Genomic DNA, 27,637 nt, shown 5'->3' with positions numbered 1-27,637 from the left:
CTCTGAGTTCTGGGTGTGGCAGCAAGAAATATTGCTGGCAATTATAACTGGACTGGATGCAAATTTTTTGATAATGTTTATTTTTAATTCATATACATATACACAGAGTTAGCAATAACATAAAATCTCCAAATTTTGTTGCTTTGAATTAAGGACTGAGAAGGTGTCTCCGTAAAAGATCCTAGTATTTCTACAAAACACCAATGTAACAGATTAACAAACTACTACCCTGGGAATGGCCATAATTGACCAAACATGGCCCGGGGCATGAAAATTGCAAAAAAAAAAGCATGGGTGCTAATATGAACTGTTCGTTAACTAGAATTTGTGTAGACTGCTACACAACAGATGTTGGATGAACGGGATTTGTAAACTAGAATTTGTGTAGACTGCTACACAACAGATGTTGGATGAACGTGATTTGTAGATGATTTCACTGATTTATTTATAGCAGTATTATGTGGAGAGGGTGAATACTGGCTGCTAAATACGTCAAACACCATACAGGTGGTCAAACATGGTACCTTCAACATGAATAACGGACAAAAATACTCCGAGATTAGCAATAAAAACACGGGCATGATATTGGATACTTTTTCAATGGTCGATATTGTTCTAACATGTAATAACAAATGTACATAACAGGAACAAAAATTATTACCTTTTTGAGATATTGAATTTTACTTGATAAAAATGCAATTTTTCACATTCTGACAGATATAAAAAGTGACAACTGTCACCAAACCCTACTTTTGAATCATTATTCAAATCCACAGATTTTCTGTTTATGGTGGAAGCAGTTGTAGAATTAGTGGTTGTTTTGGTACACCATAACCACACATAGATATTTACTAAACAACACAACTGATAGTATTTTGTTAGCATTTAACAAGCAGGAAACAATAGAATTAAATGAGTAGTCCATTTGAAATAGCATGAAGTAGTCTTGTTTCTAAGTATGATGTCATAAGAATATGGCACGGAAAAGAAAAGAAAAATCTTTTGATGAGAAAACATTTTTGTCATTATGGGTACATGTACACTGTACAAAAAAAACCCAGAAAAGTTAATTTTTCCTATTAACTAACAAATATATTCATTTGTACGGTCAAATATACCAGTAGCTGTATATAAACTAATTTGACTGATAGTTAGCTTCACACATTTTAGTCTAACTATCATCACCCCTATATTGACTACACAGTTCATTTAACCCTTTCACCACTGTAGACCATAATGGACTCATCCAGATCAATGCATGGTAGAGTCTACTATAGTTACATAGGGGTGAAAGGGTTAATTAAGGATTTATTTACTTTTTGTACACATCAAGGTTCTTGTAAACCTTCTCTCACCTCAACAAAGACTTTTCCTGCATGAACACATAGAAATAGCATAGCCTAAAAATTTATAGTCATAACAGGAAAAGCAGGACAATAAGTTCTTTAGATATAAAAGATCAGTGGTCACTTCAAAACTTAGGGAAGCAAGGTATCCTCCTGGTATCTGTTTAGTGACACTACTGATCCCTGTTAGGGAAACATGGTATCCTTCTGGTATCTGTTTAGTGACACTACTGACACCTGTTAGGGAAACATGGTATCCTCCTGGTATCTGTTTAGTGACACTACTGATCCCTGTTAGGGAAACATGGTATCCTCCTGGTATCTGTTTATTGACACTACTGATCCCTGTTAGGGAAACATGGAATCCTCCTGGTATCTGTTTAGTGAAACTACTGATCCCTGTTAGGGAAACATGGTATCCTCTTGGTATCTGTTTAGTGACACTACTGATCCCTGTTAGGGAAACATGGTATCCTCCTGGTATCTGTTTAGTGAAACTACTGATCCCTGTTGTAATGACCTGGTCGTTTTAGGCACTGAAGTCTTCAATATTCCAGACACGTCTCACTTTGTGAAAAGCAGTCATGATGTTAACTGAAGGATAAGATGTTGCCTTGTTCAAGTACTGACACCTCCAGTCACTGTTATAACATGGTCAGGGTGGTTGGGATCCTGTACACTCTGTCCACCAATAACAAGTAGGAACAGATCCTGGTGTTTACTGTGAGCACTGTGTCAGTCGTCCCATCAGAGGCCTGGGTGTTAACCGTATATACCTAGATTACCAACAATATAGGCAGGAACAGATCCTGGGGTTTACTGTGAGCACTGTGTCAGTCGTCCCATCAGAGGTCGGGGTGTTAACCGTATATACCTAGATTACCAACAATATAGGTAGGAACAGATCCTGGTGTTCACTGTGAGCACTGTGTCAGTCGTCCCATCAGAGGTCTGGGTGTTAACCTTATATACCTAGATTACCAACAATATAGGCAGGAACAGATCCTGGTGTTTACTGTTGGCACTGTGACAGTCGTCCCATCAGAGGCCAGGGTGTTAACCGTATATACCTAGATTACCAACAATATAGGCAGGAACAGGTATGTTTATTGATGGACCAGGTCCTAATCATCACCACCATGAGCAGAAACACGTTTAAATGTTTGTTGTAGGCAACCTTACTCCATTCAGTAGGACACCAGTTTATTATTACGTTCCGGTGACCTTGACCTCGATCTTGACCTGCACAAATAAAATCAGAAGATGTACTTCAAAATCAGGATTATTTACATGCTAAGAGAAATAACTCATTCTACGTTCTCTGAGGGAGATAACTCATTCAAAGTCTGCTGCCATAACTGAAGTTGTTTTGGCAATACTAGTTCCTTTATCTAAATGATGTATGGCATGCATGCACTATTAGATCATGTTGTTTAAAAATAACCCATAAGAATATTAAAGAAAAGTTAAGAGTGAAAAGTGTTTTAACCTATCAAAGTGTTTAATTCTGTTTGGTATCAAATTAAGCCAAAACATTGCAAGAGACTTCTTTTTCTATTTCAGCTCTCTCCAATGTCTCTTTGTGTATCCAAACCTTTTACTTGTTTGGTATTCCATGTTTGAAAAGGCCAGTGCTAACCCTGGTTAAGTAAATTAACATTTAAGTTGGCAGGTTTGTAGGAACCTACCTGCGTTTCCTGTGTCTGTTGATGGGTTTGGGGGAAGGGCTGCGACTGCTAGAGTGATGCTTCCTTGATACTGGTGATGGTACTGGCTTCTCATCACTGCTGCTGTTGTCTTTCTCTCGCTCGCGGTGTCGACGCTCTCTTTCCTTGCGTCGCATCTCCAACGCTCGTAGACGAAGCTCCTCTTCTCTGTCCTGATAGATAGAGTTCAAGTTTTACTCTCCAAAACAATATTTGTCATTCTAGCAGCCTCCAGACAACACTTATCTCTGTAGTACTGACATTGATAATCATTCTAGTAGCCTCCAGACAACACTAAGCTCTGTAGTACTGACATTGATAATCATTCTAGCAGTCTCCAGACAACATTTATCTCTGTAGTACTGACATTGATAATCATTCTAGTAGCCTCCAGACAACACTAAGCTCTGTAGTACTGACATTGATAATCATTCTAGCAGTCTCCAGACAACATTTATCTCTGTAGTACTGACATTGATAATCATTCTAGCAGTCTCCAGACAACACTTATCTCTGTAGTACTGACATTGATAAACATTCTAGCAGTCTCCAGACAACACTAATCTCTGTAGTAATGACATTGATAATCATTCTAGCAGTCTCCAGACAACACTTATCTCTGTAGTATAGACATTGATAATCATTCTAGCAGCCTCCAGACAACACTAATCTCTGTAGTACTGACATTGATAATCATTCTAGCAGTGACATTTATAATCATTCTAGCAGTCTCCAGACGACACTTATCTCTGTAGTACTGACAATGATAATCATTCTAGCAGCCTCCAGACAACACTTATATCTGTAGTACTGACATTGATAATCATTATAGCAGTCTCCAGACAACACTTATCTCTGTAGTGCTGACATTGATAGTCATTCTAGCAGTCTTCAGACAACACTAATCTCTGTAGTATAGACAATGATAATCATTCTAGCAGTCTCCAGACAACACTAATCTCTGTAGTATAGACAATGATAATCATTCTAGCAGCCTCCAGACAACACTTATCTCTGTAGTACTGACATTGATAATCATTGTAGCAGTCTCCAGACAACACTTATCTATGTAGTACTGACATTGATAATCATTCTAGCAGCCTCCAGACAACACTAATCTCCGTTGTATTGACATTGAAAATCAAACATGTGTAGTTTGCCAGAATTAAGTGAGAACATCTAGGTTGTAGAGATTGCAACATTTTCTTTGTACTGTTTTAATATTTTTATTCTCTCTTAATGTATCAAAATTCAAGCTGATTTTGTATGCAGATAATTGATTGATAATTCTACATCTTAATGCTCCGATACTCCCAAATCTTTGTAATTTTATAGCACTTTCAATTTTTAATCTTATTTTAGGATAGCCTGTATCGACCTTTCTTATTCTAGTGAAAGCTAATGTGTATCTTCACTTTTGTTCTATAATAATAAACAAATACATACCACCCTTTCGCGTTCCACTTTCTCAAGCCTCTGGACCTCAGCTTTCTTGTCTGCTTTGTCTACAAAATATGAGCCATATAAATTAAAACTAACAATATAGATCAGAGGTGACTTGATTTACCAAGTTTGAATGTATAACTACTGAACATATTATTAGTGGCTGGAATTATTGGATAAAGTACTGACCAAATAAACAGCCAATAGAATATTTTTTACCAGATAAGTGGTAAATGGATTAACTGTTTACCAGATAAGTGGTAAATGGATTAACTTTTCACCAGATAAGTGGTAAATGGATTAACTTTTCACCAGATGAGTGGTAAATGGATTAACTTTTCACCAGGTGAGTGGTAAATGGATGGATTAACTTTTCAACAGATAAGTGGTAAATGGATTAACTTTTCACCAGATAAGTGGTAAATAGATTAACTTTTCACCAGATAAGTGGTAAATGGATTAACTTTTCACCAGATGAGTGGCAAATGGATTAACTTTTCACCAGATAAGTGGTAAATGGATTAACTTTTTTACCAGATAAGTGGTAAATGGATCAACTTTTCACCAGATTAGTTACTTTTCCAAATTTTTTTCACAAGGATTTAAAATCTTAATAGATAGATATGCATATAAATATTATATAAAAATATCCCATTTTTTTTGTATTACTTATACTTACATTGTCGATTTAAAGCTGCCTGCATTTTTTTCTTTAGCTTGTCACGGGCTGATAGCTAAAATCAGAAAATATCAGACTTACAGGTAGTCACAGATACCTCTAAAAGCTGTTTCAGATGTCCCATTCTTGCCTAACTGCTGTGGTACATACAGAAGTCCGTAAATGGTAGTTGCTATACCCTGCTAAACATGCAGCATTCAGGGTAAATACAACTGGTTAACCTATTGTCAGTATAATGTAGCTGGGTGGAACACTGTGAGGGGTGCTTTCAGCTTAGTCTTTCAATTAGGTAGCACTTTGAAGTTGACATCAGATCGTGCTCATTACCACCGAGAGGCAAATACTTTGACGCAGAAATAGCGCTACCGAGCTAATGTTTGTATGATTATGGTAGGCGACGTTAAATAAACAAATATTCTTGTAAACACACTGAAGTATTTATTTATAACTGAAACTTCTGTGGGAGTTACTCCCCTTGCATCACTATTTCTGTAACTACTTCTACTATATGTATACATTTCTCTCTCTTTCTTTCTATATAGTTTATGTTTGTTTGTAATTCTGGCTAAGAGAGGACTAGGCATAGCCTGTTGTTCAATCCTTTTGATTTTTCAATAAAAAATTCTGAAATGAAAAACACACAAACGTACTGCATCCAGCACACACACATTACACACAAGGACACTCCTCTTTATGTGACCATAGCTCAACCCTATATATCAAATCAGCTAATATTTAATAATAATAATAAAAAAGCTAGTCAGGTGATGCCTGTTGACAGACAGCCGATGCTACCTCGATTCAGTGTATCTGTTACACTGTTATTTGAAAATCACCGGTCTTGTACATCAGTAATAAGCGATTTCTAAGAATTTTTCTGAACATTTTAATTGTAAAAAAATTCACAAAAGCAATCAAAATTTGAATTTTTTATTCAATTGTTCCATGTTAAGATATTAACTTGAACTCGACAGAATGCCTGACCCGATCTGACACAGGCTTAGGTTTTGTTGACACAAAAAATTGAGGTCCCTCAAAACACAAATCTTAAGACAGCTTGATATAACAGCTTAATCAACAGAGAACACTGAATTCACATCCTCTTTAAAAGGATTGTCACAATATCAAAGATGTAGTCTACATTACTTTTACGGTAGACCATAATGGACTCGTCCATATCAATGCATGGAAGAGTTTACTAAAGTTACATGGGGGTGAAAGGGTTAACACTATTAATCATGTCAATCATGAATCGGACAATAATACATATTCTTGTATGGATTAATACTACTGTTGTAGCTTTCATGCAGAGCTTAACATAATTATACTAGGAGGCAAAATTGAAAAAAAAAACATTTACTTCTGCAATATAACCGTCATGACACCTTCAAATCAAGTAAGTTTTCTGATTTTTGATGGTCATATTTTACTTCTGATCAAGCTGCTTGAAGCTCAATGAAGTCTATACTAAACAAGAGTCCAGGACAGCCCCTCAACAGGGCACATGTACACATGAAATTTGGGGAAAACTCAATTTACTGTCTAAGAAATAGTTATTACATGTACAAACTTTAACTGCTACATTCAAAAGGGCTACTTGCCGACAAACTGTTTTTTATCTGTCTCAGAAAATAAACATACAAAACTACGGACCAGAGGAACCATGCATATAGCATGAAGTTTGAGAAAGGTCTGCCAGGTACTTCTTGAGAAATTGCAACATCAAATATTAACTGTCAAAATTCAAGATAGCTGCCTGGTGGCCATTTTTGTTTTTATTCTTATAAGCCTAAAAGTAAAGTTTAGAAAGAAACCTGTTTGGTATGCGTACTTCTTGAGATATAGTAATAACAAGAATTGGTTAAATCAGAACAATGAAGGGAACTGACGATGGACCAAGGCTGAAGGACAATTTGAACCGACCATCATCTAGAGGGTGGGCTTCTGAATAATAATTTATTTGATAAAATTAATTTAACATGTTGGATCCATGTTTGAAATAATTTGATAGTGTCAGAGGAGCACCTCTTAGCACAATTGTTTTACTCCAAATGATCTCATTTCCTGTTCTATTCCTATAACAGTGATAAGAGGCGGCATTTTGTCACCGGCTACTTTTCTGTCATCAGTTTTACATGTTGATGTCTTGGAATCTCATTTTCTAAACATTTTCTTCAGGTTGGTAAGTATGGATTATTTAAAGTTCTTTTTACATAACCAATAAAATGTTCTATGTGACGTTTCGATGACTGGTACGATATGTACACTGTCACCTTCATCAGACAAATGTCCACAAAAATCTATGTCAATTCCGCTATGCTGTAAGCGTATGTACAAAAGTTGTTATATATGTACCGAAATGACTCGATTCAGCTATGCTTTGTTTAAAACTTGGTCATAGATGTGCGAGAGTCTTTGAGCCCCCTCGTCGCGATTTAGAAGTCTTGGAATCTCACTGTAGATTTCTCCTACTTTTTAAATGTAACTTACAACACTGTATCGTTCATACCTAGTTTGAACAACATTAAAGTGTCTTGCACTTCAGTCATTTACAGCAAATATTGCTTATCACACTCTATTCCTATATTAAAATAGTTTCTTTCTAAAATGATGTTTGCCAATAAACACATAATTATATATAGAGGAGGAAATTCAAAATAATATTTAATACTGATTTACAGGAATAACAGCTCAGAACAAATTTTTAGATTCAAATACACAAGACACCAAAATAATAAATAAGTATAGGAACACATACTTCATTTCTTTTCAGTTTGGAAAATATGACAGGAGAAATTATAAACTATGAAATAATATCAAAAGATTATGGAATCCTGAAAATCAGTACAAAATATCTCTACAATAAAGTGTTGTTTTGGTATTGGAGTGGAAATAAACACCAGCATTACACTGACAAGGCATGACAAGACAAGCAATTCTTACTGACTTGAGGAACTGCAGATGTCAGTTTACCGACCACAGGTACAGCAGGGGCCCTACAACAATCAGATATACACAATCCTCATTATACCGATCAGGTGAAATATCTGCAAAATCCAGAAATCATAGTGTCCCAGACAGTACCTTTACCAAAAAATGAACATTCATGCATTTTCCCCAATATGAAGTTTTTATTTCCCCAAATTAATAAACATGATTTTTTTTCTTTACAAATGAATTGAATTATACCGCTCTTCAATGTGGTAGAAATGGAAATTTTAAAGTAATATTTTCTAAAGTATGTTCAAACATTGTCTTTGTCTTTACCTGGAAGTTTTACCGGTCTTACTCTCTTTCTCCCCATCTGATTCGCTGTCACTTGATTTGGACGACAGACTTTCACGGCGATATCGCTTTATCACTGGATCTGGTTTGAACTGTACTGGTGAGGTGGACTTTGACCTGATCACGATAACAAATGGTTATTATGTTCCTTTCATAAAATGGAGGAAAAAATATCATTTTAAACACTATAGCTAAAAGCGATTTACTTTGTTTCAAAAGGTAGAAGTATCCTGTTCCTGATTAAGATCTAGTTCAATTTTATTTAGTTTGCCACCCTCAATATGGATATTGGATCGTTGCACCCATATTTTTCATGTCCTTTTCATGAACTTATATCTGAGCCAATTGTTTTTCTTTTGTAGATAAAAACTAAGAAAGTAAACCTGTCAAACTAATACTCTCACACTTTTGTTAATGACTGAGAATGGTCAAGTCAAAGGCAATCAGGCTTTGATTATTTAAACAATAGGCTTTTAAGTCTTTGCCATTAAAATTTTGAAATCTGAAGATGGTACTGCAAAATAGGAAATGATATAAGCAAAAAACAAAAAAGAAAAGACAAACTTTGATTTTGATGTATCTGACCTTGACACTGATGATTTGTTGCTGGAGAAGGAAGATGAACTTGACGAGCGTGATGAAGATCTTGACACAGATCTTCTTGATCGTGACAATGACCTAGATTTTCGTGACCTTGACCTTGACTTTCTTGACCTTGATCTGGACTTTCTTGACCTTGATCTGGACTTTCTTGACCTTGATTTGGATGAGGAACTACTACTTGACCTTCTCCTTTTCAAGGAAGAGCTTTTAGGGGGTGATGGGTACCTCCTATTTCTGCTGTCAGAGCCATCCCGGTTTTCCCGATGATCCCGATTATCTCGGGAATCACGTCCATCCCTATCCCTGTTGTCACGTACATTTCTATAATCCCGGCCATCTCTATCCCTGTTGTCGCGAACATCCCTGCCATCCCGATCTCTGTTGTCACGGCTGTCACGAATATCCCTGTTGTCATTTTTATCCCTATAACCACGATCCCTGTTATCCCTATAGTCACGACTATCCCTATAATCCCGACTGTCACAATCCCTACTACGCCAGCCAGCTCTGGGCGGAGGTCCATAACGGCCCCTTCCTTGATAACCACCGCGATCTCTATCTCTGTCACGATCATGGTCTCTGGACCTTGAACGTGATCGTGACCTCTTTCTTGGAGTCCTGGAGCTGTGACTGCTATATCGCTGTGGTGACCTTGTTCGGGGTGATTTTGACCTTGACCTCCAGTTTCTGTCCTTTTCACCTTTTTTGTCAGACCTCTTTTCACTACAATAACAAAACATAAATACTCCGTTTAATCACAGCCAATGACATTGACAAACAAAAAGGAGCTGATAGTGATATCATAAAGACATTTTCAAAATTTATAATTCTTTTCCATAAACAATCTTTGCCATCATTCCATAATTTGTTATCCTTTGTATTGTAGATTTTTTTTATGATTCTTATTCTTCTTTTTTAACCTTCCAACTCCGCCAAAAAAAATAAAAGTGTCAACAGGACAAGAATTTCTGGCCTAAATGTAAGTTGTGTTTTGAGGGAAGCCAATCCTGGTTAGAGAGTCTCACTAAACAGAACACCGACCATGATGGTGACTTTTTAGTCTCAGGTTTGCCGTTGTTCTCTGTGTTAAGTTTAGGTGGAAGTGCTGGACCATGAATGGCTCCCTCCTCCTCACTGTCTGCACCAAAACTGGTGATAAACATCACCTTCCCTCCAGCCTCTGGGGACTTCGAGCGAGAACGGGACCTTGATTTTGATGAAGACGATGACCTAGAAAGAAGGCAATTATCATTGTAAATATGATATTGACCCTTTTGAGAAAATTAATACCCAATAGTTCTTTATCCATTGATTGAACACTTCTACAAAAAATCCCCCTGGGATCTTAGTGCCAACCATTTTTTTTCTATGTACGTTTATCTTTTCTCACTCATGTTGGATCGATATTCATGTCAAAAGTGAATGCATCTTTCAGCAACTTTTGATCAAAACTTCAAAGTTAGGTTGCTGTTTGTCAAACTAGGACAGAAATGTGACCAAACAGAACAAGCAAGATTTCCGATTTCTGGCAATAAACTTTCTTCTGATAAAGGAACATGAAGCTCAAAATGAAATATGCAAAACTATGAAACTGAACGTATTTAAGAAATAGGAAAGATATACATGTATGTATACTGTATTTTTTGAGAAACAGTGTAAACAACATGAAACAGTCAAATTCCAAAATGACTATCTGCCAGCCTTACAGTTTTTGTGATCAGTTCTCAAAATGGAACATGCACCACAACGAATCAAAGGGGACCTACACAGAATCTCCAGTGCTTTATGAGGAATAATACCAGTAACAATGCATAGTACTGCAAAACAGTCCATAGGGTTAGGGTTTCTTTATTTACTGAGCTGTACACCTATCTAAGGATCAACCTAGCCAGCTACTACGAAGAAAGTAACCGATACAGAATAGGGCAAATTTTTCAAAAGAATGCAGGCAGTCAAAGGTCAAAATAAAGATCACAGCGACTTGTTTGGTACAACAAATTCTGTCATCTCAGGTACCTGGTTATATCTGTATACCTAATTTGGTTACTCCAGGAGAAAAAGTATAAAAGATTTTTTTTTTACTCCCAATTTTTCTCAGTTCAATTCTCACAGATACAATGGTTCTAGCAGAATGTCTTTGTTTCAATTGTTTCTACAACATGATACTAACACACCACAGACAAACAGACCTCAGACAAACAGACCACAGATAGCAAGACCTCAGACAAACAGACCTCAGACAAACAGACCACAGACAAACAGACTACAGACAAACATACCTCAGACAAACAGACCACAGACAAACAGACCACAGACAAACAGACCTCAGACAAACAGACCTCAGATAGCCAGACCTCAGACAAACATACCTCAGACAGCCAGACCACAGACAAACAGACCACAGATAAACAGATCTCAGACAAACATACCTCAGACAGCCAGACCACAGTCAAAGGGTGAAATAGAACGGATAGAATGTATGTCTCCCTCAAAAGTGTGAAGCAGTGCAAGTAGAATGACTCATTCAATTTTAATCAATACAACACACACACCACTTGCTCAAGATTAATGCAATGCCTTTGACTGGTGTAATAGTTACCTCCCTTTAAACTGTGTGACTGACTATTTTAATTGTGCCCTCAATAACTTACCTCTTTATGAGCATTCATGAAAGATAGGTAACACTAATGTTATGAAGAACTTATTTGGAAAGAACATACATACAGTACATCCTTTAAAAATGAATGTATCAGAATTGATAACTTCACTCCTTCAGGGCTCTACACGCAACTAAACACCAAGACATTTATCTTAGAAAAAGAAAATATTTCCAGTTAAATGAACCATGAAGTTTTACCTTTTTCTGTAGGGCTCATACTTGGGACTATCTCGAGCAGCGTAACTGAAACACAACAACAGCATATGTAACCAGATATACTATCAATAGTTTTAATATCAAACTTTTACTTTATACACAATGTATGTGTACTAAATGTGTCGCAACATATACATATATTGTTTGTGTATAAAGTAAAACTTTCATATTATTTATTTCTAAACTAATGAATCTTATTGAAGATATACATAGTTTAGTTTAAACTCTATTTGGGCAACAAAGATCACTGCAGTGCTATTTCATTATTAATATAAATCTATGTCGGAGTATGTTTTTCCAATAACGTATTCTCAAGTATCTAAATTCATGTAAGGACTAACAGTGGGTACGCTCCTTGTTTAAAATACTATCTATATGAATTTATAATCACCCCCTCCTTGTGAGTTAACACAAAAAAAACCATGGTGATGCAGAACCTTGTATCATTGTTGCACTGCTCCCCAGTAGCTATAGGCTTTCTCTAGTTACCTTGGTGGACTCAGTTTTCGGCCGGCCAATCGTTTTTCCTTATACGCTCTCCTCTCTCTCCTCGATTTCCGACCCTAATCAAGAGAACATTAAAAGACACTGTTGAAAAAAACGAAAAGCCAGCAACAAAGGACTTACAAAACATGTTTTCATGCATGGAAATCAAAGATCTGCTGTTTACTTATTAACATACTTCCAGCAAAGGAAATTACATTTTTGCATCAAATAATTTCCCGTAAAAGTACCCGTAATCCTGCAATTTTAACAGCAAAATTTTTCATACCCCTTTTTCTTCCAAATTTCGATTCTCCTTCTTTAAGTGACTGTAGGAGTGTACAATTTATTGAAGAATCCATCTCCAAGGCAGATTTTGAAAATTGTACCAGCAAACCAACATATTCATAGTATATTTTTTTCTAATCTACTAGTCCTGATATAAAACCTACTTGCCCCAGGCATTGAGCCACTGAATTGTACAACCCAGGGTAAGGATGATGTACTGTGATATTTAAAAGCCAGACATATTCTGATTTATAAAATGTGAAATTTCAGCACCACAAAATTTTAGTGTTATGGTGTTGTTGTTTTTTTGTACAAATATAGACTTACTACCAACTAACAAAACTAATTAAAATGTTTGAGTACAAGAAAACTCACTGCAAATTGTGCCTTTTCCTCTTCAAGCATCTTAGCCTGTCTTAATGCTTCAATTTCCTCCTTATCTTTAGACAAAAGCCTGTAAATAGAGTAAAACAGATCATACATATTATTATCAACTTCAAAATGAATAGGAATGTACTATTTGGAAAAAAAATGGCAGAAACTTTCAGGTTTATAACACAGACATGAACTTTATTACCTCCCCTTAGTAGCCAACATGTTGATTTAAAGTGGAATGTCACAGTACCTCAACACTTATACAAGTTAATAATATCACTGAAAAGTTTACACTTATTTTGGGTTTGACCTTGAGGTGAAGGTCAGTGACCTATTGGCAGGCAATACACATCATCTGTGGGTGATACAGGTATACTGCAAGATTTATCAGCATGTCTTAAACAATTAATGAGTTACAGCCTGGACACAAAAATTACAAGAAGAGCCTGAACTTTAAACACAAAAAGTCTCCCTTTATTCAGAGCTAAGACATCAATATATAGTTGTCAATGTACTGAACTCCAAGCTTATCACTTTTAAGAGCCCCTAAGCTATGATTCATATTTTGTTTGATTCAGAAGTAGATTAATCCAGATCTGACTAGTATTACCTCGTGTAATCTTCTTCCTTCATACCAAACAGCTGAGCACACTGATTCAACATGGTTAACTGTTCCGAGTTCAGCGTATCAACATCAAGGGTGATATCTAATAGGAAACAACAATGTCAATTAATACAACTGTTATTATATCTTATTTATTTACAAATAGATGTTCTATCTTGTAGACTTAACAAGAAAATGCAGCAAAGTTGCTGGACACGAAATTTCTTTTCATGAAAATGACTAACTGACAGTCCAACAACCTTGGGGGAACGGATCCTGCATACTTGAATTTATTTATTTTTTATAAATTGTTAATGGCAATAATTTTGCATTTAGCACTATTGTCACTCAATATTTGTCACATAGCACGCACATGTAAATGTCAACGATTAGGTAATAACGTCATCTTCTGAGAAAGAGAAGCAGCGATTGTTACAAATATTTCTATTGACAANGCCCCCCCCCCCCCCCCCCCCCCTTTGAATAATAGTTCCAGACAAAAATTATATTAATAGTGTAGTTATGTAAAAACAATAATGTATGCTGTATAGGTGGAACACACAATCACTTATTCTGACCTCACTTCATCTAAACTTGAAACTGAAAATCTACGCAGAGAATAAAGTGTACTGTTCAGATTGGACCATACTAAGAGTGACGTACGCGTCTTCACATGTGAAGATAAAATATTTCGTGTATCTTCACTGCATTATGGTATGTTTTTATCAAATGGAGAATTCATGATAGTTCACTAGTCAACTGTAATAATTACATGGGGAAGCACCAGAAGTGGACCAAGTGTTTACAGATCAAACCCTGGCGGCAAATCGCCCTGCTTGGAGGTTTGAAAAAACGAAGTATTCTAATAAGGCATGTACATATCATCTTAAAATGAGAACTTTTCACCCAAAAGAAACGGAAAAATTAAGTACATTTGTATAACCGGAGAGCAAAATCTTTGTCCTAGAAAGGGTGAAGATAAATCAGTGATCAGCTGATATCAATCATATTAGAACTTTATTGAAACAGAACCTTCCTCAGTGGTAAAGGTAATCAGACTTTACCTAAGTCAGCTACTTCTACATCAGTGTCGCTGCTCTCATCGCTGTCGTTCTCCGCGTCGTCCGGCTCCTCCGGGGCTGGGGTACTGTCCGTGTATGTATAACCTATTGCAGCCTTCTTCCCTGAAAGTCTGTACAAGGTCACACTCATTATAATACTTATATTATGTTGAACAGCATGATCTAATTTTACAAAATCCAAATATCTTTTTGTATGTAAATTTGTGTCATATATCTTTTTCACTATATATACTGATGTACTCACTTTTTCTTTTCTTCTTCAATTTGAAATGATCTGTTTGCTGCACCAAACTGTTCATCAACAGCTATCTGCTGCAGACATTGTTCCTCTGTCACTGTCAACATTACAACAGCAAATCAAACAATTAAATCAAGATCAGATCTTTACAAAACATCTCACCACTAGAGACCGAAGAAAACATGAGAACACTCACAGCCTCACAGGGGTGTCTGATTTTCAACAAACATGGGAGTATCCTCAACCTTTCCTAGTGCTAACTTGCAGTGCAGTTAGGTATGTTAACTCATATGATAGGCTACATATGGTAGCTAGGAATAAATTATATCACAATATTTGCTTTAAGATACAATTCAACATTTTGCTTAGTTAAAGATGATACAAATGACTTTTAGTTACAACAAAACTTGTGAGAAAGTAAAGTATTAAATGAGCTTATTATTTAGAAAATTTGAGAAATGTTATTTTGAAATCTCTTGAAATATATTTTGTTTAGTCCTTGGCAGAGTGACCCATATTTTTAAGAACACGCACAAACATATCTTAAAATGACCTTTTCTTTCGGTGGTTTGAACTGATATGAATTATTATGAGGATAATCCTACTGTATTTTTAGATTTTCACTCTGTAAAACTCCATTCATGACAGTATAATCATGATTTACTTCCACAAACCTCAAAATACAGTAGGGTTATTCCCTAAATGTATGTATAGTACAAAAAACTTTTTGTTGAACATTTTATGGGCTTTTTTCGTTTTCCTTTTTTTGTTTGGTGGAGAGGAAGCTTTTGTCTGCCTTTTCACATACAACAAAGTTCAGATTAATAATTTCATATAAAACCATGTCTTACATGCTGAACATTCGTTTTCAATAAGGGTTCTGTATCTTTCATAGCAACACAGCCTTTCTTCCTCTTCTTCATGTCTAGTGAGTCTGAAAAAACATGACAATGACAAGAATATACAAAAAGTGTCGGTACAAATTTAGATTATAACAATGATGTCATAGCGACAGTCTACATATGTCAGACCTTAATAAATATACACAAGGTGTTGGTACAGGTGTACATGTAGATTAGACTAACGACGTCATAACCAGTCTATAAATATGTTTGAAGATTTGTAATTTGTGAATCACTCCATTGTTGTGGTGAAGAAAATCAGAAAACATATTGTTGTTTTTTGATCTTCCGTTTATTTAAAATGTTTTCTAACGTTATAAGATTTATCTAGTCCACTTTGCCAATTACACTGGAATGATTAACACTGTTTTCTAACGTTATAAGATTTATCTAGTCTACTTTGCCAATTACACTGGAATGATTAACACTGTTTTCCAACGTTATAAGATTTATCTAGTCCAGTTTGCCAATTACACTGGAATGATTTACACTGTTTTCTAACGTTATAAGATGTATCTAGTCCACTTTGCCAATTACACTGGAATGATTAACACTGTTTTCTAACGTTATAAGATTTATCTAGTCCACTTTGCCAATTACACTGGAATGATTAACACTGGATCTCAAAGTGTCATGATTGGAGGGATACATACGTAGGAGGAGCAGCTATATTGAAATGTGGTAGATAGTCCAGATGGGCTCGGACGTCAAATCGGTCAATCATGTTATCTGTCTGTCCCTGCCATGGCATCCTATGTAAGGAAAGCAATAAACATCTCATATACATCTCATGTTTGTTAAACACTCACATACCTTCGCTCCAACTTTGATGGAAATGGATCTAAAAGCAAAATCTTATCAAATTCATTGCAGCATAAAATATGAGTCCTAGTGAGCTACATGTCAATAATATAGTACTCCTAAAAAGTATCTTAATGTTAGGTTTGCTGATCACCGAGGCATTGATGCCATAATAGTATCAGAAAAACAAACCTACAGATCACATGATGGTGTAATTCTCCTGAAAACCTATGTGTTTAATGTATGACGACTGTGGGACATCAGCTTGGCGAGCCAAGGGTGTTCAATACAATACCCTCCTTTTCAAAAGGAGAAGGAGAGAATCGTATTGAACACCATTGGCTCGCGAAGTTGGTGGGACATATAATAGATACAGATATGTAAAGTCTCACTAAGATACCAACATCCAGACAGACAAATCGACAGATCAACAGAAATCACATCTTAAAATAACTTACAATCTTTACATCTGTGGTGGAGCATGAAAATTGAGGAGAAAGTTACCATATTTACTTACAATTCAAAGTACTGTGAGCTTCTGTGTTTTATGTAAAACACATATCAGTAAAGATATTGCTATTTTGCAATTGAATTAATTAGCTGTCATGAAATTTAAAACAATGAGTTCTTCTTTAGTTCTAAATGTAACTTTGATCTTTTCTTTTATCTGTTGGACTGATAATAGTTTTGCCAACAGTAAATGCATCCTGTAACTGTTGCTGTAGACTTCATACAGATGAATTGGAGATTGTCCTTTCAAACTAATTGTTTACTTCTGGAGAAAAAGCAATAACAAACTTAAAATGTCAAAATCCAAGATGTACAATCAGTCTAAAACTGAAACTTTCGCAACAATACTCCAAGGACAACCTTCAATATGAAATAGTTCTATCTAATAAAGATTTCTTGGAGGCCTACTGAAATTTTGATACACCAGACATGAAAAAAGGAAATTTGAACTTTTTATTTAGTGCTTGATAACATAGAATAAGGAAATGTGCAATATTAATGATAAAGAAAAAACTGATTTTACTGATATTTATCGTTGGATCAGAAATGCATAGGAAATAATTATAACTCCAAAGATGCAGTAGATGATTCTAACAGACCATGTTTTTCAAGGTGATTGTCTATGGATCTACCAGTAAGTTTGAACAATGGAGGACACTATTAATAGATCATGGACAAAGACAGCAATTTAGAACAAAGATGGTTGGCTGAAGGTGTTCATCAATTATCCTGGGCACATTTGATTGTGATGTGTCAATCTTGGTATTCCAACTACAAACCTTTTAATCAGAGAAAGAATGATTGAATACTGATTGTAGATAATCCCATATAAACCCTATTATGTGAATACTGACATGCTCTGTGGAGATAATCCCATATAAACCCTATTATGTGAATACTGATCCGAGATAATCCCATATAAACCGTATTATGTGAATACTGACATGCTCTGTGGAGATAATCCCATATAAACCGTATTATGTGAATACTGACATGCTCTGTGGAGATAATCCCATATAAACCGTATTATGTGAATACTGACATGCTCTGTGGAGATAATCCCATATAAACCGTATTATGTGAATACTGACATGCTCTGTGGAGATAATCCCATATAAACCCTATTATGTGAATACTGACATGCTCTGTGGAGATTCAGCAGCTATAGCCACCGCCTGGTCCAGGTTTATCTTGCATGGCCTTCCGTAGATTCGCAAAAACTGGGTAGGATCTAGTTTCTGAAAGAACAACAAAAGTTAATGTGTATAATATTGAATTGAATACCCGAGGATTAAAAGTTACAGTGGAAACTATCACAGTGATATTGGACAAAGATGTATTCAAAATATTTTGGCCACAAAACAATGGGAATGATAAAGCTACATTTTAGGTCTGACAGGACAATCACTTTTTCTCAGTATTTAGATTTGAATTATAAACTAGACCAATGACAGGTCAGCAAAGGCTCCTCCATGGTCTTGTTTTATTGCTACAATGACCTTGGTCTTGAAACTTTTTAAAATCCATTAATACATTTACATGATTCCAATATAATGACATGATGAGGACCCCACCCCCCGTAGTACATTCCAATTTCAACTAATTCAGATCTAGATCCCCTTTCAACTGATCATGAAAGTATCTTACAATTTTTTCATAAAATTCTCTTCTCCTTTCTGCTCTTTTCTTGTAATCTACCATCAACCCCCGGATCTTCTTCTCCTGCTTCCTTGCCTCGTGCCACATGTTGGGTTTCGGAGACTAGTGATTGAATAATGAGTACCTAAATAAACAAAAAAACAGATGGAATTGTGATATTTCATATAAAAAAACAAAATAAGGTATATGTGTAGATAGCATCAGTGTTCTTCACAGCCAATATCAAAAGGAACATCAGTGTACTTCACAGCCAATATCAAAAGGAACATCAGTGTTCTTCACAGCCAATATCAAAAGGAACATCAGTGTTCTTCACAGCCAATATCAAAAGGAGCACAGTGTACGTCACAGCCAATATCAAAAGGAGCATCATTGTACTTCACAGCCAATATCTAAAGGAGCACCGTGTACTTCACAGCCAATATCAAAAGGAGCATCAGTGTACTTCACATCCAATATCAAAAGGAGCATCAGTGTACTTCACATCCAATATCAAAAGGAGCATCAGTGTACTTCACATCCAATATCAAAAGGAGCATCAGTGTACCTCACAGCCAATATCTAAAGGAGCACAGTGTCCTTCACAGCCAATATCAAAAGGAGCACAGTGTACGTCACAGCCAATATCAAAAGGAGCATCAGTGTACTTCACATCCAATATCAAAAGGAGCATCAGTGTACTTCACATCCAATATCAAAAGGAGCATCAGTGTACCTCACAGCCAATATCTAAAGGAGCACGGTGTACTTCACAGCCAATATCAAAAGGAACATCAGTGTTCTTCACAGCCAATATCAAAAGGAACATCAGTGTTCTTCACAGCCAATATCAAAAGGAACAGCAGTGTACTTCACAGCCAATATCTAAACGAGCACAGTGTACTTCACAGCCAATATCAAAAGGAACATCAGTGTTCTTCACAGCCAATATCAAAAGGAACATCAGTGTTCTTCACAGCCAATATCAAAAGGAGCACAGTGTACGTCACAGCCAATATCAAAAGGAGCATCAGTGTACCTCACAGCCAATATCTAAAGGAGCACGGTGTACTTCACAGCCAATATCAAAAGGAGCACAGTGTACGTCACAGCCAATATCAAAAGGAGCATCAGTGTACTTCACAGCCAATATCAAAAGGAGCACAGTAATGATCATTAATATAAGAGTTCCACTCAACTTCTTTTTGACTTTGGGTGTTCTCCCTTCTACATGGAAGCTCAGATGATCATGAAACAACCAAAAGGAGTTTTTCTAGCTTAGAGTAACTTCCCTTTTAATACATTGGACATTCATTTATGTTTTATTTTTGTGTGAGTTTATAATTCCTGATTGGCAATATAAAGGTCTGGATTTTGACCCCAGCATTTTTTGTTTTCTTTTTTCAAACTTCAAATTTTGTTTGACTATGATGTACATGTATGTTATTCTGTAAAATGCAAGACAACGTCTGATTTTATTGAATATTTCTTTTGAAAATAAGATAAACAAATTATATCACTCATAATAGCGGCGATGGTAATATGTGTAGGTAATATAGTTTGACTTGATGGTGACTATGTGGGGAAAAATGCCATGGAGCATTAATTGTAAAATTTCAAAGGTGCAAGAAACCATGTTACTAATTGAGTATGATCTGATATATATATGTATACACACAAATGTATGTTCATGTATCATTTGATCACAATACAGTCAAATTTGTTTTCATTATAGTCTGTTGTCATTCAAGTAGCTTCTTTAATGATTTTGATGATATACATGTGGAGACAATATATATACAATACCAAATGGTAGGCAACCTAGCCTTGTGGCAGAAATATAAAGTGAACTTCTAGGAAATTCAAAATCAAATTCATGGAAACATTTCAGATTGTACAAACACAAAGTTTGAATACTGAAAGTAGCAAAATAAGGTTTTTGGTGTCAAAGTTTGGCTATTGGCATTGAAATATCAACCGTACAAAACTCGCACACACTAGTCAATTTTCACATCGACAGTCTTCAATGTTGGGGAAACAGGTACAGAATTACTCAGTATGTGTGACCACCATTATGGTTACCACAGCCAATTGACGGAAAAATTGTACATGTACAAAGATATGCCACAAGTGAGCATGGATCCAGTTTCTTGCCTGGTTAAATGCACACATCAGCTAAACAATTATAGGCCACAGGGTTTTTGCCAGGTGTTTATAGGTCCCGGTACAGGGACCCATTCCCAATTGAACAAGAGCTGTTGGAGAACAGCACAGCTCGCCTATTGGTGATATATATTGTAAGATAGCAAATATCAACAGAAACAAATGTACAGTAAAACCTTGTTATAATGCCCGTCATTTCCTTTGCCACCTCACTTACCGCCAACATACTTTAAGGTCCCTCAATTACATTTTACCTAAGAATTCCTTATGTGTTTCTTTCAATTTATCGCCAAACCCCTTCATAATGCTAACATTTCTTTGAACAAATGATGGCAATATAATATCGTTTTGCCGTACCTTAACATATACCGTAAAAACCTATGTAATTTGCGCAGGTACTTTTTGAGGCTGAAAATCGGGAAAAAAGCTTCTACTCGAATATTTTGCACACCCAAAAATCCTGGGAAAAAAACGATGTTCATGCTCCGAAAATCGATCTCTGAATAAAAAATAAATAAATATATTTCTATGATTTTCTTTTCATTGATGTAAAATGATATTTAAAACCAAGAAGAAACTACGTAAAATGTGTATTTTGTTGCTTGTTTTCTTTGAATTATCTGATCACACATGATTTTAGCAATATTTTACATAAAACATTTACTTGCTTACAAAAACATATCAATTAATAAGTAATTTGATGTTTAGTAACCGCTGGTGCATATCTCCTGGTGAAAGACATAATTAGATACCTTTTATTAATCATAATTACGATCAGTGAAAATTAGGGCTCATCATGGCAGCTTGGGTTAACGTTACGTCACTTCAAACCAGGTCATGTCACAGTTCAGTTTGGCCATGGAATTAGATTATCTAAGTCCGTGGTTTGGCGTTATTTTTACAAATTACAATGCAGTAATGAGCTAACACTATCTGTGTGATTACCCGTTAACAATAGCTCTACTAATTGAAATGATTTGCAGTCGCAATCGACGGACCGTATTGTTGTTTTTTTCACTCACCAACACGTGGCGTGAATTACGAAGCCCTGTACTGCATTGTCATAACTACAGACTGATTTGACTGATAAGGGATTATAAAAAATATGTTTATACTAGAAGCGTGGACAATCAATACATCCTCTTCAAATCTACTCCAAGGAAAAAAAAGTTAACGCAGACTATTTTTACGATGCTTCATTTAACAAATATTGAAATAATCAACGAGGTTATTATCAATCACGTGTTTACGTAATGTTAGACGCGAGATCAACATGAAAGTGAGCCGGAAAAAAAACATGCTATACGTATACGCATAGGCGATTTGATTTTTTTTTACAGAACTTACATGGAACGGAGCTTAAATTGAACAAATACATTTTCGTAATAGTAAGGGGAAACGCACCGAGATGTCGAAACGTAATGTCGTAAGTTGATCGGCGATTCTCTGGCATAGGAATTTGGCTAAACTTTTTTCGTTAACGGTTACCGTAAAAACCCATGTAATTTGCGCACCTGTGTAATTTGTGCAGGTACTTTTAGAGGCTGAAAATCGGGAAAAAAGGTTCTACTCGAATATTTTGCGCACCCAAAAAATCTGGAAAAAAACAATGTTCATGCTCCGAAAATCGATCTCTGAATATATTTTTTAAAATATATTTCTATGAAATTTTTTTCATTGATGTAAAATGATATTTAAAACCAAGAAGAAACTACGTAAAATGTGTATTTTGTTGCTTGTTTTCTTTGAATTATCTGATCACACATGACACACACGTGTGCGCATATCGGAATACATCAATTCATTTTAGCAATATTTTAAATAAAACATTTACTTGCTTACAAAAACATATCAGTTAATAAGTAATTCGATGTTTAGTAACCGCTGGTGCATATCTCCTGTTGAAAGACATAATAAGATACCTTTTATTGATCATAATTACGATCAGTGAGAAGGGCTCATCATGGCGGCTTGGGTTACGTCACTTCAAACCAGGTCATGTCACAGTTCATTTTGGCCACGGAATTAGATTATCTAAGTTCGTGGTTTGGCGATATTTTTTTTTACAAATAACAATGCAGTAATGAGCTAACACTATCTCTGTGATTACCCGTTAACAATAGCTCCACTAATTGAAATGATTTGCAGTCGCGATCGACGGACCATGTTGTTGTTTTTTTCACTCGCCAACACGTGGCATGAATTACGAAGCCCTACTGCATTGTCAAAACTACAGGCTGATTTGACTGATAAGGGATTATAAAAATATGTTTATACTAGAAGCATGGACAATCAATACATCCACTTCAAATCTACTCCAAGAAAAAAAATAGTTAACGCAGACTATTTTTACGATGCTTCATTTAATAAATATTGAAATAATTCACAAGGTTATTATCAATCACGTGTTTACGTAATGTTAGACGCGAGATCAACATGAAAGTGAGCCGGGAAAAAACCATGCTATACGTTATACGCATAGGCGATTTGAAAAAACTTACAGAACTTACATAGAACGGAGCTTAAATTGAACAACTACATTTTCGTAATAGTATGGGGAAACGCACCGAGATGTCGAAACGTAATGTCGTAAGTTGATCGGCGATTCTCTGGCATAGGAATTTGGCTAAACTTTTTTTGTTAAACGTTACCTATTTATTAATACTTTTCACATAAACTCACATAACAACACATTATGTATCTTTTATTAATGTTTGACATAAATAAATTTGTTGATCGTCATTTGTCTTAGAGTTCCGTGTACCAAGGGACATAATCCAAGATGGCGATCTCTCAGAATCATCGATCTTTTCCTGAAAAAAACTTGGAAAGTTTCTATACCTGTGTATTTTACGCACCCCCTACTTTGGGTATTAAATTTCTGAAAAAAAAGTGCGCAAATTACATGGGTTTTTACGGTAAGATGATATGACCAGCCAACATGAAATAGTCAACAGCATTTTGATCGTGGTGACCGTTCCAACACTTCACAAAACAAGAGATCCCAGAGGGATCTTGGCGCCCACCTTTGTACCATCTTCATTAGTTCTTTGTCAGTTTAATCTTTTCTCTTCTTTCCTCTAATCTGTTTGATCGAGTCATGTTAACAGTAAATGCACCTTGAGGTAACTTTTGATCTAACATAATACTGATGTGTATGAAAGCCAACCTTCAAAGTGTGTTTGTCATTTCACATATTTACTAGTACAGTACTTAATGTGAAAGAAATAGAATCGATCATTGCAATATGTGAAAGATCTGTTTAGTTCTTCTTTTAGTCCATTTTGTTTTTATGATCAGTCTCAAAATATAACAGGCACAACGAGGGATCAAGGGGAACCTACATATAAATTTGAGAAAGATCCCTCCCGTACTTCCCGAGAAAAAAAGATAACAAACTTTCACTATCAAAATCCAAGATGGCTGCCTGTCGGCCATGTTGTTTATCCAATCAGTCTCAAAAGTTGCCCTGCACAGCTAAGGACCAAGGGGAACCTACATATAAAATTTGAGAAAGATCCCTTCAGTACTTCTTGTGAAATACTGATAACAAGACGCAGGGTGATTTGAATAGCCCACCATCAGATGATGGTGGGCTAAATTAGCCCAAAAACTTAAACCAAGTCCAATTAAGCTGTTTTAGGCCCCTGAAATATGCAAATATGGTTCAGCACATTGCTTGCACTCCATATAAATACTTCAACCTTATTATTAATAGACAATAGCCTATTGATGGTGGCGATCCAACACTACACAAAAAAACTTGCCCAAAAACTTTAACCTCAAGCTTACCCAAAAACTGAAACTAAGTCCAATTAAGCTTGTTTTGGCCCCTAAAATATGAAAATATGGTCCAGAACATTTCTAACACTTCAAATAAATACTTCTACCTTATTATTAATGGACAATAGCCTATTGATGGTGGCGATCCAACACTACACAAAAAAACTTGCCCAAAAACTTTAACCTCAAGTTTGCCCTAACCAAGTCCAATGTATTAAGCTTTAATTTTTGGACCCTAAAATCTGAAAATATGGTCCAACACATTGCTAAAACTTAATATAAATGACTTAACCTCATAATAGACAAAGTGTGTATTGAGTGTGATGATCCAACACTGTCTGGAAAAAACTTTAACCTCAGAAGGTTGGACGCTGATGCCGCGGTGACTACATTAGACCCCGTAGTCTCCGAATAGGTGAGCTAAAAATGACCATGTACTTTTCCCAATTTCAGTTCTTATTTTCCCAATTGGATTTAAAAGCATGATTATATACAAGTTTCCTTTCATTATATGTGCAATGTTTTACCACCCATGAAGGAGCATTCAAATTACATAAATAAGATTTGAACAAAAATACTAAAAATTGATGTTTATTTATTGCTTTACATTTTACTGTAAAAAAACAGCTGGAGATTTTTTTTCTACCACATTGCAGGTTTTAGATCTTACAAATCCTGCTCAGGGGCCCTTTCCCAAAATAGCTGGTGAATACCCAGAGGCCCCAACTATTTATATATATATATCATTATATAAAATCATAGTGTGTTCAAGTGTAGATCGTTGGTGTCGCGCCAAACAGACAACATATGCACGTGTGCCTCGTCAGGATATTACTATGTTTATTAAACAATAATAAATTATATCATTGCACCCAGAACATTGACCTCAAGCTCTAATCTATAAAATAATATGTTACCTGTACAGTACATGTAACAAAACAAACACCCCATTTTAATGTGAAAGGGACTATAATTGGTTTTATTCTCAGATTTTTCGACAGTGGCCCAAACTATTTTTGTTGGGCCAGTGACTACCTCACTTTTGACAATTTTTGGTCACCCGAGCAAGACTTTAATCGCCTATGTTGAGTGGTCGACCGTCCATTTCAGGTACTGCACCCAATGCTTGAAACAAGGGTTGGTCACAGGCACCACTGTAACAGGAAAGAGAATAGTGTGCTTCCACTGAGGATCAATCTGGGATCCCTAGGGGGATGCTCTACCACTGAGCTAAGTAAAGGGAAATTCCTTCTAGTTCGAAGCTAGAAGGCAACTGTAATCCTATGTACAATTAAAATCTGCCACACTAGAACAGTTCTGTATCTTAGCCAGATCTCCCCTAGGTTTATATTAAAACTACACAATATTGCGGTGCTTCATCTTCATATTTAATCCATCCTCCATCAATATTGACGATTATGGAAGTTTTTGGTCTTGTGCTGTAGTGTGTTATGCAGGTTTTTTAATTATTTTTTTATAATTTTCTATAGGATAAAAACAGTTTAAAAGCAGTGTTAGTTGTATTGTAGGTTTTGTATATGTTTGATATGTTATACATGTTATTATATGGTGCAATACTGCATGTCCTGAATTCTGCTAGTTTTTCTGATTGGATGATTGTTTTGGGTAGGATTTCCTCATGGGTTGAACAAGTTTGGGAAGAATATAATTTATGTTGAGAGTCCATCTTGCTGACTTCGCATACTATTTCCACCATATATTGATATGTTTTGGATAAGACTAGGGGTACATTCGCGTTACCGGTCGAAACGGTTGAACCTGTAAAGAAAACGACAGGTACAGATCTGGACCTAGGCTGACCTCAGGAAAATTTGGCACGTTTAGATTGAGGGGTCCAGACGTGCCTGACCGAAACTGAAATGCTGACTATTACTAGTTTGCGTTATTTCTTTCTAAAACAATGTCAAGTCACATGTAGTTTTTAAGATAAGTTATGTAATTCAGTGGACGGATGAAAGAAGGTCATAATATTCTTGAAACACTGTTTTTTTTATTCTCCGAAACTGTGGATTTTTAGCTCTGCTTATAGAACGGTCCAAGTGTGTTCGTTTATCGTGAAAAATTTCTGCGCCACACGTACCGTTTCAACCGGGATACGCGAATGTAGCCTAAGAGTAACGTAGACTAAGGGAGATAAGTCGTGTAATCCCTATTTGTTACTGACCAATCAACTATTATTAAATCATTTTAAATAACTCAATCAGATAACCACAATAACTACTTACATGATCGCCAAGTATGTTTTTAGCATTCCAGTATGATAAGATAGGATACAACGCATATGAAACGTGTACTCAAACCTACTACTGAACAGTAGCAGGAATCTGCTGACAGAATCAATGTCGGCTTGTCGCCGTGTCAGGGTCGTCAAAATTGGCACGCCACTATTTACTGTGTCATTGCCTCGTTGAAAAGCATACTTACAACTAAATGGTATAAAAAAAGTAGTAGGAAAGTCAATGCTGACATCCCATCATGTGAGCATGTGTGAAAGACCATAGCAAAATTTAGCATGCATTACCTTTCCGAAACAGCACTGCGCCTCCATTTAACCGGAAATGAACTTCTACTCTTAAATCGCCTCCCAGAGTCAGATACTCTCAAAACAAAACTATCATTTGTTCGTTTTTATTCTATCATTATTTTTTTTTTTTTGTTAACACACAATATGTTCATGATGCAAAAAGATACGTTAATATGCAATTGTCCTTTTAGATATCTTTATCACAGAAATTCGTGGCTCAACAAATGGGTGCGAAAATCTTCAAGCATCCTAGTACATGCAGTAGTCACCTTAAATTCCAACCACCTG

General features: G+C 35.9%; 1 protein-coding gene across 4 annotated transcripts; it reads right to left on the bottom strand.

Moving 5' to 3' along the window:
* Nucleotides 1–61: 61 nt before the first annotated feature.
* LOC110446512 (CLK4-associating serine/arginine rich protein-like) lies at nt 62–27,393 on the bottom strand. Of its 4 annotated transcripts, none has more exons than XM_021491693.1 (19): nt 27,347–27,393; nt 18,868–19,003; nt 18,361–18,458; nt 16,563–16,661; nt 15,859–15,941; nt 15,014–15,104; nt 14,752–14,879; nt 13,694–13,790; nt 13,084–13,162; nt 12,427–12,500; nt 11,920–11,964; nt 10,104–10,292; nt 9,024–9,785; nt 8,442–8,576; nt 8,122–8,170; nt 5,175–5,229; nt 4,499–4,557; nt 3,035–3,225; nt 62–2,588 (listed from the first exon to the last, which is right to left on the bottom strand). In XM_021491693.1, the coding sequence occupies exons 2-19, from the start codon at nt 18,964–18,966 to the stop codon at nt 2,534–2,536; spliced, it is 2,388 nt and encodes a 795-aa protein (XP_021347368.1). In that variant the 5' UTR covers nt 18,967–19,003; nt 27,347–27,393; the 3' UTR covers nt 62–2,533. The 4 variants fall into 4 exon arrangements, with proteins under 4 accessions (XP_021347368.1, XP_021347369.1, XP_021347371.1 ...); XM_021491694.1 differs by having other exon boundaries at nt 9,045–9,785; XM_021491696.1 differs by lacking the exons at nt 62–2,588; nt 3,035–3,225 and having other exon boundaries at nt 8,118–8,170.
* Nucleotides 27,394–27,637: the final 244 nt, after the last annotated feature.

Source organism: Mizuhopecten yessoensis, unplaced genomic scaffold, assembly GCF_002113885.1.
Source record: "Mizuhopecten yessoensis strain PY_sf001 unplaced genomic scaffold, ASM211388v2 scaffold2741, whole genome shotgun sequence".
Classification (NCBI taxonomy): Eukaryota; Metazoa; Mollusca; class Bivalvia; order Pectinida; family Pectinidae; genus Mizuhopecten; species Mizuhopecten yessoensis.
The sequence above is the reverse complement of the archived record's forward strand: the minus strand, read 5'-3'. Positions and strand labels throughout refer to the sequence as shown.

What these genes read in the sequence shown, in the direction of transcription:
- LOC110446512 (XM_021491693.1), bottom strand. Translation starts at nt 18,966, where the DNA reads ATGTGGCACGAGGCAAGGAAGCAGGAGAAGAAGATCCGGGGGTTGATG. An exon ending in AATATAGCTGCTCCTCCTAC is followed by an intron (nt 15,942 to 16,562) that starts GTATGTATCCCT and finishes ATGTTTTTTCAG; the next exon opens with ACTCACTAGACATGAAGAAG. An exon ending in TGAAAACGAATGTTCAGCAT is followed by an intron (nt 15,105 to 15,858) that starts GTAAGACATGGT and finishes TAATGTTGACAG; the next exon opens with TGACAGAGGAACAATGTCTG.